The sequence below is a fragment of the Orcinus orca genome, chromosome 7 (assembly GCF_937001465.1).
Source record: "Orcinus orca chromosome 7, mOrcOrc1.1, whole genome shotgun sequence".
In the NCBI taxonomy this organism is placed as follows: Eukaryota; Metazoa; Chordata; class Mammalia; order Artiodactyla; family Delphinidae; genus Orcinus; species Orcinus orca.
In genome coordinates, this window is record NC_064565.1 from 102,120,513 (window position 1) to 102,133,406 (window position 12,894).

A 12,894-nucleotide genomic window follows, 5' to 3' on the forward strand; every position below is an offset into this window, starting at 1 on the left:
ATATAAATAATCTATACATAACACAATATTATAACAGCATTATTTACTTACACAATAAAGTACCAACCTGGGTAACACGTATAATTAGAAAATAGTGCAATAATACTAGGGTACTAACTGTACAACCAACAAGTCTCAGAAGAGTTAGAGAAAAAGATCAATATTGACTGGTATTATCAAAGGTCACTACTATTAATATTACCCCTGCTTGGCATTTAATAGATGTTTCTTTTGGCCAAGCTCAATCCTTAGAAGGGAAACCTAGGCAGGAGCTTCTGACAGGCCACAATTATCTACTCCCCATTCATTCCTTTGCCAGTCCCCTTGTATAAACACTGTGATTTTCCACAGCCTACTGTGCCCACAAGACAGTCCCCAAATGGTAGCCCTGTGCTTTTCACCTTCCTCTACTGTGGGATGTCGAAGGGGCCCAGACAAGTAATAATGACTAGCCCCCCGCTCCACAATCCAGACCTGGGATCAGATCTCAGCAAGCAAAAATTTAGCAACTGGTCAACCAAGGTTTCCAAGAGAATTCCAAACAAAATCCCTAGGTACCTTAGCAGAGATGTTTTACAAATGTTAATCAGCTCACTTTTGCCTTTTACATCTTTCCCCCTACTTCTCCCCATCTTCCCCAGGTACATCTTCAGCTTTATCAGACTTTCTATAGGTAACTTTTCCACAGAAAGGGTTCTCCAACGATGCAAGCAAACCTAACACCCAAAATGCAAGTCACCACTCAGGCACCTGGAAAGAGGAAGTAAAGCAAAGCTGCACAAGGAGAAAGGAAATAGCAAATACTCTACCTCTACCATAAACTGTCCCAAGAAGGAATTCTCTTCAAATGGCTCTGTCTTCAACCGATCTGTAATAAGAAGGGAGGCAGAAAAGAAATATGAGTCTTAGAATGAGTTTCCTACCTGTGAGATGGAAAGGGAACAGAGCCCAGGACTTCTTGGGAAAGAGGATAAAGATGCAGCACCCAGAGACACCTAGTCCAGTGGGAGAAGAGGACAAACAGGAGGAGGAAAGGGTGATTAGCAATAAATGACAGGTTCATTGGCAGCATGCGCTCTAGAAGGTTTTCCCACCACAAAGACAGGTGAAATTGAATTTTTACTCTGAAGTTGGAGCTATGCAGCTTCCTAAAGTCCCAGGTCATTTTTCCCTCATGCAATTTTATATAGCTGTTGGCCCTTTCCAGAGTCTTTCCTTCCCATTGCCTAGGGCATGTCTGGGCTCAGTTACAGCTTCTATTGGATACTTGGGCCCCAGCCAGGTACTTGACGCAAAAGAAGTGTCATCTAGTCTCCAGTCCTGGTCAGCACCCACCCTCGGGAAAGCACCTCCCTAATGCAAATGAGTCTCCCCCTTTGCTAAGGCTCTTCGACCGTCTGTACCACTCCCGACCCAACTCCTCAAAGAATGTCCTCTCACCTCGGCTCAGCGTAGCCCCACTCTCCTGGTAGTCCTGGATCTCCAGATCTTTCATACGAAGCAATGTTGCTAGGTCCCTCACCTGGCACTGCAGTGCCAGACTCATGCCCATCAGAGGACGAATCAAATGTTGGGAGACCTTCCATGGAAGAGATACCAATTAGCCAACAGATAAACACAAAGTACTCCCTAACAGTGTATAAGGTACCAGGAAAAAATACTGAAAAACAAATGTTTTCACAGGAACTTGTATTTTCATAGTCAAGCAACCCATTTACATGAATGTAAACACAAATATAATAATTAAATAAATATATGAAAGAGGTTCAAGGATTTTCTTTGTGGCACAGATAAAAGGATGGGAAGAATAAAGGAGAACACGTATGAATAGATAACCTAGAGAACAGATAACCTAGAGAAGGATGTGGGGTTCCCTGGTGGTGCAGTGGTTGAGAGTCTGCCTGCCGATGCAGGGGACACAGGTTCGTGCCCCGGTCCGGGAAGATCCCACATGCCGCGGAGTAGCTGGGCCCGTGAGCCATGGCCGCTGAGCCTGCGCGTCCGGAGCCTGTGCTCCGCAACGGGGGAGGCCACAACAGTGAGAGGCCCGCGTACCGCAAAAAAAAAAAAAAAAAGAGAGAGAAGGATGTGATACAGGTGATAAGAGGTAAGTGTGGACTCAACTCTCAGCAAAAACTGAGAGATGAAAGCAGAAGATCCAAGTAACCTCCAAGCAAGTAGGTGCAACTAAAACAGCGTATGCTAGCTGGAGTGTAATAGAAGACAAATATCAACAGAAAGTAGAGAACTGTGAAAGTCAAATCAGACCCAGACACCAATTATGAACTATTTCAGGGCTGATGATAGCCCAGAATGAGGCCAGAGTTTCCATCTGTTCCCACAAATGCAGCAAAGTCTAAGGTCACTGTTGTAATAGAAACAAGCCAGTCACCAAGAGACCAGCCTAGGAAGGAATAAACCACCCCTCCACACAGCTTGCTCTTAACCAGAGGTAAGAAGGATGTAAGCATGGCTACACTGCAGCACAGCTAGAATGATGTTCTCATATGATAATGCATAGCTATATAGAATAACCATTCCATTCACCTATACAAGGTGTCCATTAGCCGTCCAAAAAATTAGCTAAAATCGATAATTTGTGGCTGGGGGGTATTATGAAAGTTCCTTTCCCTTCCCCCAAGGAGATGAACTAAAGGAGGCAGTGAGAAGAAACGCCCTAGATCAGAGGTCAGCAAACTTTTTCTGTAAGGGCCAGAGAGTCAACATTTTCAGCCCTGTGGCCCATATAGTCCCTGTCACAATATTCAACTCTGCTGTTGTAGCAAGAAAGCAGTCATAGAAAACATGTAATAAATGAGGGTGGCTGGGTTCCAGTATAACTTTACAAAAATAAGCAGCAAGCCAGGTTTGGCCTGTTGGCCACAGTATGCCAACCTGTACCCTAGACCTAAAAAGGATAGCTTTTAGACAAGAAACCCCACAGAGGCTTGAAGTGAGGAAAAGGTACTAAAGTGGCCCATAAGATGTGCAAGCCAGACTCATCTGGATCAGGATCAGAAGTCTGGACTCTTCAGACTTGTACGTTTTCATTTCCATTAATTTTCTAGTAAAACTTATTACTAAAAATTTCAGGTGTATTGTGGCTCAAACTAACAGGAAATGATTCTTTTTCTCTAAAGACAGAGTAGAGGAGAAGACACTGGGTGTGCGTTAGGGTTGCGGGAGGTTAGGGTTTAGTGGCAGCAGCTTTTGCACCAGCACTAGGACCCAAGAAACGCAGGGTAACAGTGCAGAGTGGAAGGCCGGCAATCAGGTCCAGCTATAGACACCCGTCACTTCTTTCTGTCACATAGCACATCCCAACCTAGAACTGTCTCCCAGCTGAGTCCTTAGTATAAACTTAAACCTCCAGGAAGTACTGTTCAGAATGTGACAGAAGCTCTGCTTTTGGAAAATGTATCTGCTCTAGACTCAACTCTCTTTCCTAGGAATTGTTTTAAGTTTGCTCCTTCTCAAGGGAGATCAGGAGGAAAAATAGGTGAATACTTGTATGAAAGCAAGCCAATGTTTGGTGAGTTGAATTGAAAATAATTGCCACTACCAACCAAGCAGCATCACCATCCATCTGCTGGCAGCACTCAAATAACAGAAATTCCTACAGTCAATAACCAACCTTTCTCTGGGGGCTACTTTCACAGCAATTCCTTTGAGTAGTGGTAAATATAACAGCATGAAACATGATGAGGAACAGTTTTTAATCAATGCTATGTCTAATTAAATGTGGTAATTATTGAAATTATTGATAGGACTCCAATGTCTATAGAGCATTTTTTAAAAGTTTTTTATCCTTAAATATTTCAACTTCTCAAATAATTTCATAGGATTGGGTTACACCACTCCGACTCATTGGGGTATAACTCATTTCAAAGTTAGTTGAACCCTAACTTAGATCAATTAATTAGAATAAAACATTGTGGCTGAAGCAACAGATTTCAAAGGAAATCCACAGACACTACAAAGAAAAATCTTGAAGTGCTTTAGGAGGCTGGGACACTCCCTCCCCTTCATTTACAGACAGCAACATATGAAGAGATGCAGTTCAATAAATCAATTCAACAAATACCTACTGGGTGCTGAATACACGCTCTGACCCTGTGAGGCTTCTGCCCTCAAAGAGATCACAACAGTTAAGGAAGTCAGGAAGTGTGGTGGATACAGAACAGGAGTTGCCAATCTTCTCCAGAGGAAAAGCTATTTATAATTTTCCCCAGCATCTTCAGATTTCCCATAGAAATGTTCATAAGTCATAGGCAGAAGAGCAGCATGGCAGTTACCAATCCCAAGATGAAACATATCATGTTTGGATATAATGAAAAGAATAGTAGACTGGGAATTAGGAGACCAAGATTCTAGCCCTGGCTCTCATAGCACCTAGATGTGAAAATGGCTTAACCCCAAGTACTCTCATGGTCCTTGTCTTTTTTATTTTTATTTTATTTATTTATTTTTAAAATAAATTTATTTTATTTATTTATTTTTGGCTGCATTGGGTCTTCGTTGCTGCACGCGGGCTTTTTCTAGTTGTGGCGAGCAGGGGCTACTCTTTGTTGCGGTGCGCAGGCTTCTCATTGCGATGGTTTCTCTTGTTGCGGAGCATGGGCTCAACTACTGAGCGCGGGCTTCAGTAGTTGTGGCTCGCAGGCTCTGGAGCACAGGCTCGGTAGTTGTGGTGCACGGGCTTAGTTGCTCTGCGGCATGTGAGATCTTCCCAGACCAGGGCTCGATGGCATGTCCCCTGCATTGGCACGTAGATTTTTAACCACTGAGCCCCCAGGAAAGCCCCTTGTCTTTTTTTTAAAAAGACAAATTATGGAGTTGGACTATTTGCTCTCACAGGCCCACTATAATGCTAAGGTTAAGTAATATTACATATGTTCTCTTATTTAATCCTCACGTCTCTGTGGTAAGGTCAGGACTGGTATCGCCATTTTACAGATGAAGAAACTGAGTCTCATAAAAATTCAGTAACTTATCCAAGGTAATACAAGTAGTCAAAGTGATGGAGCTGAGTTACAAATTCAGGTCTGCCTGTGCTCCTTCTACCACCCAAAAAACCTTCAGATGTGACTCCTGGGAATCATAATCTGGCCAAAGAGGTGACAAATTTGAAACTCAAAATATGGAATATAAAGAATTACACTAGAAAAAAAAGATAAGAATGACAACAACAAAAAAGAATTACATTAGATACTAGGAAGAATAGACAGTGGGAAGGAGGAGGGGGTGATGAAGAGAAGTTGGCCAGAAGTGGAAATGGGCTTAGTGTTAGAAAGCTTTGTATATTCCATAATATCCTGCAGAGACATAAAAAGTATTACATTATTAATGTGAATGTGGTAGGGAGTGTGGGGAAATAGGTACTCTCCTACTCTCTGACATGACTTGGAGGAGTTAAGCTGCACAGTCTCTCTGGAAGACAACACAACATTACGTTAGCGAGATCAAAGATGCAAATACTCCTTGATTCAGATATTCCCCTTCTAGGAATTTACTCACACATTTACACATAGAAAAAGTAAATGCAGGGCTTCCCTGGTGGCGCAGTGGTTGAGAATCCGCCTGCCGATGCAGGGGACGCGGGTTCGTGCCCCGGTCTGGGAAGATCCCACATGCCGCGGAGCGGCTGGGCCCGTGAGCCATGGCCGCTGAGCCTGCGGATCCGGAGCCTGTGCTCCGCAAAGGGAGAGGCCACAGCTGTGAGAGGCCCGCGTACCGCCCCCCCAAAAAAAAAAAAAGAAAATGCAGGATATTCACTACATATAAAAACAAAAGAATGGAAACAATTTAAGTGTCTACTAGCAGCAGAGCAATTAAACACACGTTGATAAACTCATTCATCAAAATGCTATGTTGCCATTAAAAAATATTAAGGCAGGTCTTCTAAATGTATTGCTGTGAATGATTTCTATGTTCTAAAACTAAGTGAAAAAAGCAAGGTGCTGAACACTGTGAACAGAATGTTGCCATTTGTGAAAATACATACATCTAGATACGTATTTGACTATATGAGTATATTCATATGCACTGATATATATATATACTGATATATATATGTATATATACATACATATACACACACATATATATGTGGCTTTGCTTGAGAATTCACAAGAAGTTGACAGCAGTAATTGCTTCAGAGAAGGAAAATGAGGGACTGGAAAGGGAGTAGAAAGAAGACCTATTTCTTCCCTACATACACTTAAATGCTATTTGAAGTGTTTGCCTTTTGCATGAGTTACTCATTCAAAAAGAATTAAATAAAAACTATGACAAGAATGAGTAACAAACAAAAATTATGACTGTGTGACCTCATAGACACACACACAAGCCCGAAATAGTATCCGCCTACATCCTCACCGGTGTCCACTGGCTCTAACTTTTTCCCTATAAAGCTTCCTCAGGTACAGGGATTTCCCTGGGATGGCATTCTTCTTCTTTTAATAATATACCTTGAAGCATAATTATTAATAAATTGTTCTCCCCATGGCCAACCAAGATTCATTCCACTCTAAACACTGTTGCCTCTTTTTATTTATTTATAATTTATTTTATTTATTTATTTTTTTGGCTGCATTGGGTCTTCATTGCTGCGTGTGGGCTTTCTCTAGCCATGGCGAGCGGGGGCTACTCTTCATTGCAGTCCGCGGGCTTCTCATTGCGGTGGCTTCTCTTGTTGTGGAGCATGGGCTCTAGGCGTGCAGGCTTCACTAGTTGTGACATACGGGCTCAGCAGTTGTGGCTCATGGACCCTAGAGTGCGGGCTCAGTATTTGTGGTGCACGGGCTTAGTTGTTCCGCGGCATGTGGGATCTTCCCGGACCAGGGCTTGAACCCGTGTCCCCTGCATTGGTAGGCGGATTCTTAACCACTGTGCCACCAGGGAAGCCCCTGTTGCCTCTTTTTAAATTGCAGCTCTGCAATTAGAGGAATTTGCCTAGAATAGCTAGGTTTTCTTCACCCATTACTTTCAATTATAATATCATTATACAAGTGTTCTTTACTGTATTCTTTTGAAAGAAAAAACTATTAGAGCCCATCAGCTTCCAACAAGAACTGCCTCCCCAATCTCACTCTTCTGAATTTCCAGGGCTGTGTGATATAAAATGAGAGTAGCTATTGCTAGGGCTTCCCCAAGGCTGCCCAAATGTTTTTGTGTCATAACAAGCATTATTGAGGGAACAGTGCCTCCTGGTGTTACTTAGAAAAAGTTACAGGGGTTTTGAACAAGATAAATTCTACCTAAAGCAAGGTGGAAATTTTCACAAGAAGTTCAATTAAAATCAACAAAATTGAGTGATTATTTGCTAAGCACTGTTAATGGGCCTTAAAAATTCAGAGGTTAGTGTTCTCCAAACACTCAAGACTAGCTTGGGTCAAAAACACTAGATCAAAAACAGGGAACAGTTTATTGAAAAGCACTTTGTTCCATCACCCTATTGTTGCCAAAGCATCACACTACCTCTGGGAAACTAAAGAAGGGAGACAGGAAATGATGCCCATTTGTCTTCAGATCCCTCTGCTGATAAACCTACAACCTTAGGACCCCCAAAGAAGACCCTGTCCTCTAATGCTAAAACAAGCTCTGTTTCTATAAAAGGGTAGAAGGACAAGCAGAAGTAATTCCTGCAAACTAGTTCTTCACTCTCAACTAACTAATTGCTAATAAAAGCTCTTGGGGCCTAGAAAGCTACAAGTGAGCAGAGGACATTATCTTCTGAGTCCCTGAAAATGGGCTCTTGAATCAGACCTACCTGGGAGTCAAATTCCAGCTCATTCATTTATAAACTGGATGACTTTGGACAAATTACCTTCAATCTCAGCTTGCTACTCTGAAAAATGGCAATAATATTTATCTTGCAGGACAGGACAGTTGTGAGGATTAAATGACAAGATAATGTTCAGAAAGGTACTCAACACTGGTATATAGCCTACCCTACTACCAGAGTGATCTTGATAAATTACAAATTGGATCGTGTTAAACCCCTGCTTAAAGTTGTTCAGTGAATCCCTGTTGCCTTTTGGGTAAAATCCAAACTCATTAGAATCCTTCAAGATCTGGCCACTGTCTACCTCATTTCTCACGGCTCCCTGTAGTCATGAAGTTCCCCCACTTGCCCCACACTTATACATCTCCACACCTCTCAGAATGCATTCATGCCTAAAATGATCTTTTTATTTTCTCCCACTTATTTCCTATTCATCTTCAAAACTCAGCTCAGAAACTCTCTCTTCAAAAAGGTTTTTCAGATCCTCAATCATCCTGGGCTTATCTCAATCAAAGTATATACCATAATTTATCCTGTTTCCTGTCTGTCTGCCTTCTCATTAGATTATGAACTCCAGGAATAGGCTATATTGTTTTAGATCTGGACACCCAACAATTAGCCCATAGTAGATGCTTAATAAATGTTGAATAAACCAAGTAATGAATAAAGATACCCGGTAAAGCATGTAGGCCCAAACTATGCTCCTTTTGTAAGGAAAGAATGTACCAGTCAAGAAATCTTTCTGCCTTCTTCCTAGTCAAGGAAAGTTTTCTAATTGGAGACAAATGTCAAATGGGGTTTACCAAAAAAAAAAAAACCCACCTAAAGCTTCATTTGAGAAGCTTTGAGAAGGGGAAGCAGCTGGCATCCCTTTCCCTACCCCGTATTTGAATTGCACTTACCAGCGAAGGGCTAGCTAGGATGCAGTGGAAATTCCAATAGAATGGGAGACCAGAGAGCTCACTCCGCACCCGGAGTATCAGCGCCTCTGCCACACGATCACAGGAGAATGTAGCTTTGCCAGGGCAAGCAGTGTCCTTCAACAGTGGGCAAAGCAGATCATCCAAATGACAAAGAAAAGCCGCAGGAGGAGCAGTGAGGCGCTTGTTCAGCTCCTAAGAAGAGAGCAAGCGTTGCACAGGGTGAGAGGGCTAAAAGGAAACTGACTCCCTGGTAAGTAACAGCAAAGGAAAGCTCTGGTTAACATGAAGACAGTGGGCAGAAGAGGAAGGGAAGGGAAAATAAAAACATCAGAACAGGAAAGAAGAAAACAAAAAGAAGAGAGATCAACTGGCCTACTTCACAATTCTGCCTTCCACTGAATGCACTACAGAAACACACATACACACACACACACACACACACACACACACACACACACACACACAGACACACACCCATATGGAAAGATCCTAGGGCTAGAGGTAGAAGTGCAGAACATTAATGGGAATTGTAGCAACCTAATTTGACCTTCCTTGGCTACCTATAGGCCAATGAGCTGGGTGATGTTAATGCCCCCTGACCTTCACTAGGAAAGAAATTATGTCCACTGCCACCCATAGCAGTACTTCTCTTCACACTTACCTTGGCTCGCTGGCTGATCACACTAGTGTCCACCTGTTCATGCCACACCTGTTGAAGATCTGAAACCAGCAAGGCATAGCCCTGCTTGGTGATATAAGCCTTGGCCAAGAGGGAATTCTCGGCAAGCTGTAGCCATGCCCACGGCTGCATCAGCAGGCCTTGCTCCAGTTCCTCCATCTGCAGGAGAGTCTTAATTTAGCAAAGTGCCCCCAGGGTGCTGTAGGCCTGGGGGGACACCACTCAGAGAGTTCTCTATCAAATACATCTTGTGAAAATCCTCCCTAAGAAAACAGAAGGCACTGATTTACATTCTACCCCCTCTCCTTCACCCTCCCAGTATATAACCAGCTGAGCACCAACCTTACCACCTCTTGCCACTAAAAATCGATTTAGAATTTTGAGGGGTTTTTTTCCCATATTAAATTCCTAGAAAACATAAAATATCTCCTTCTTCTATAGCGGTTAAGCCTCAGCATATTGGTACTAGTATTTCTGCTTTCTAATAATATAACAATATGGAAACCTAAACCATTCTTGTTGCACCTTTATCACATTCCTAATAAATATGTCAATGTTATCCTTTCCCAGAGCTTCTAGAAGAGAAGAAATAGTTCTTGTTTTACAAAACATCATGTCATAAGTGTCACACGCAGGAAATTCAAATTATTTGATCATTATCTAAAAGCAAAACTCTGGGCTTCCCTGGTGGCGCAGTGGTTAAGAATCCACCTGCCAATGCAGGGGACACAGGTTCGAGCCCTGGTCCATGAAGGTCCCACATATCGTGGAGCAACTAAGCCAGTGTGCCACAACTATGGAGCCTGCACTCTACAGCCCGCGAGCCACAACTACTGAAGCCCGCACGCCTAGAGCCCGTGCTCCACAACAAGAGAAGCCACCGCAATGAGAAGCCCGTGCACCGCAGGGAAGAGTAGCCCCCGATCGCCGCAACTAGAGAAAGCCTGCATGCAGCAACGAAGACCCAACACAGCCATAAATTAAAAATAAATAAATAAAATCTAAAAAAAAAAAACTCTGGAAGCTCTCAGAATTTTAAATATGTGTGTGTGTGGGTATATATATATATGTATTCCCTAAACATATATATATATTTCCTAAATGAATATATGTATGTATGTGTGTGTGTGTGTGTGTATATATATATATATATATATATATATATATTTATATGCCCCCTAAATATATTTTTTCCCTAAATATATATACATTCTCTAAGTCAGGGATTCTTAATCTAGAGTCTATGCATGTAAACCCTCTGGAATTATGTGCAAAATTTGTGCATACCTGCATATACCCATTTGGAGGGAAGACGTCCACAGCTATGGTCAAATTCTCAAAGGGATCAATGAGACACAAATAAAGAGCTAATAACTCTGTGTCCAGAAGCAAGGAGAAAAGCCCCAACCCCATTTCAAGAAGACCCTGAATGACTAAGAAGTCAATACAAGGCACAGCACATCACAGAGGTAGAGACCACGAATTAACTCCACTTCACTCATCCACACCCACATCCAAGGCACTGCCATCAATGATATCATGCCCGGCTGCACATCCTGGAAACCAACCTTTTGACTTCAGCAACTAAATTTGTAGCCTTAATCTAGTAGATGTTCAGTAACTATGGCTAGTTTACAGGCAGTTTGATCATTTTTCCGGAGGGTAAAAAAAAAAAAAGGGTGGACCTCCCTGGCGGTTAAGACTCCATGCCTCCACTGCAGGGGGCACGGGTTCAATCCCTGGTCAGAGATCCTGCGCAGCCAAACAAAAAACGTGATGTAATTTCAGTTTATAAACACAAAGTGAAGTTGGTGGGGGGAGCGCAGATCTTAGAATACAAAGAAAACAATGAAAATCCTTGGATTTCATTAACGTGGTTAACACGGTGCTGTTCTTCCAGTCATTTTCATCTCAATCTAAGCCATTATTCTTCCAACCATAACCTAGTTTTTGAAGCATGGCCTTGTAACATAATTTGTACAGTCACTAGACAGGTGAAATAGAACTATATATATTGTGATTTTTATCTGCAGCAGCCTCAAAACCTTGTGTTCAGATGATGGTATTTCAGTCACATTCCCACCTGCTGTTCCTACTGGGAAGAGAAGATCTTGGAATGATTAAGCTAGTCCTCACGGGACCAGAGTTCCACATTGCTCAAGGTCAGAAACAGCAAGTCGGTCACAAACAGCAAGTCGCCAAGCCCTTCTCTCCCTTACAGGCACTCCCCAGCGTGCGCTCTAAGAGTCACCAAAATTGGGTTGACTATCCGAGCCTGTCACTTCGGAAAGCCTGGAAGCTCAGGACCCTCACACAGTATGTTTTGTTCTGCGGGCGGGGGAGGAGTTTAAAATGTGGGATCTGGGATCAACAAGCCCCCTAAAAAGGTCTGAGAAATTCAGCATCAGACCTGGGTTTGCTGCTCCCACCACGCGTGTCCTGCTTTGAGGCCTCTATATCTCACCTTTCTCATGTTTCCTTCAAGGATGCCTTTAACCCTCACGTTAACCAGAGTCACCCGTTTATTATTTTTAATGAGGATGGGGAAGCGCCGAGGGCCAACAGAGGAGTGGGGTGGCCTAAAGCGGGTCGGCACCCAGTCCCGCACCTCGGCCGTGAGCCCCTCCCTCGGCGCAGTTCCTCCGCCATCCTGCAGAGAGCAGCAAAACCCCGGCGACCGTCCGGGCTGGGCCCCGCCCCGCCCCTCGGTCCCTTTACCACAGCTCTACCCCAGGAGACCCGCCTGGCGTCCAGTTTCCATTCGCCCTCACTAGAAAGGCCTTCACCGTTCACGTTTCTATTTTTTTTTTTTTATGCAGTATGCGGGCCTCTCACTGTTGTGGCCTTGACGCGCAGGCTCAGCGGCCATAGGCTCACGGGCCCAGCCGCTCCGCGGCATGTGGGATCCTCCCGGACTGGGGCACGAACCCGTGTCCCGAACCCGTGTCCCCTGCATTGGCAGGTGAACTCTCAACCACTGCGCCACCGGGGAAGCCCCACGTTTCTATTTTTACAGCACCGGCTGCATGAGGCGCGGCTCGGGACCCCTCAAAGGGCAACAAAGCCGAAAACCGGCTGCTTGGTGTCGCCGAGCGGCCCGCATAGGAGTACCCGCACAAACCCCGCCTCGCGGCCGGGAGGCAAGCTGCGCACGCGCGGCCCCCCGGCCCCGCCCACGCCCACCCTCGGAGGCCTGTCCCAGAACCCCGGCCGCGCGCGGGTCCCTCCTGGGAGGAAAACTCTTGGAGGAAGCGCGTTGCCAGGGCCAGCCCGCAGAGTCCGAGCAATCTCTCGCCGCCCGGCCCCGGCCCTGGCCCCGATTAGAGCTCGACCCCACCTACCGTGAGCGGCCTCGAGAGCTCTCACTCTCCCCGCGGCAAGCTGGCCCGCCCGCGCAACCCGAATAGGCCTAGAGTAGGGGCATTTCCCCCCAACCACGGGGAGGCGGGGTCTTGGGACACTGGGGCGGAGCCCAAGCCTGATGTGGGCGGGACATCTGGGCCCAC

General features: G+C 44.5%; 1 protein-coding gene across 5 annotated transcripts in view; it reads right to left on the minus strand.

The window, feature by feature from the left end:
• NHEJ1 (non-homologous end joining factor 1) overlaps positions 1-12,889 on the minus strand; it is a 76,863-nt gene extending 63,974 nt beyond the window's left edge. For 3 of the 5 annotated variants that reach the window (XM_033427400.2, XM_033427396.2, XM_004262701.4), the window contains exons 1-5: positions 12,730-12,889; positions 9,371-9,547; positions 8,689-8,901; positions 1,441-1,579; positions 810-868 (exon numbers count right to left, since the gene is read on the minus strand). In XM_033427400.2, coding sequence (XP_033283291.1) covers positions 810-868; positions 1,441-1,579; positions 8,689-8,901; positions 9,371-9,547 — 588 coding nt within the window. In that variant the 5' untranslated portion in view covers positions 12,730-12,889. Of the gene's footprint in view, positions 1-809; positions 869-1,440; positions 1,580-8,688; positions 8,902-9,370; positions 9,652-12,729 lie in introns of all 5 variants that reach the window. The other 2 variants (XM_004262702.3, XM_049712616.1) reach the window with 2 other exon arrangements.
• Between the last annotated feature and the right edge of the window lie 5 nt (positions 12,890-12,894).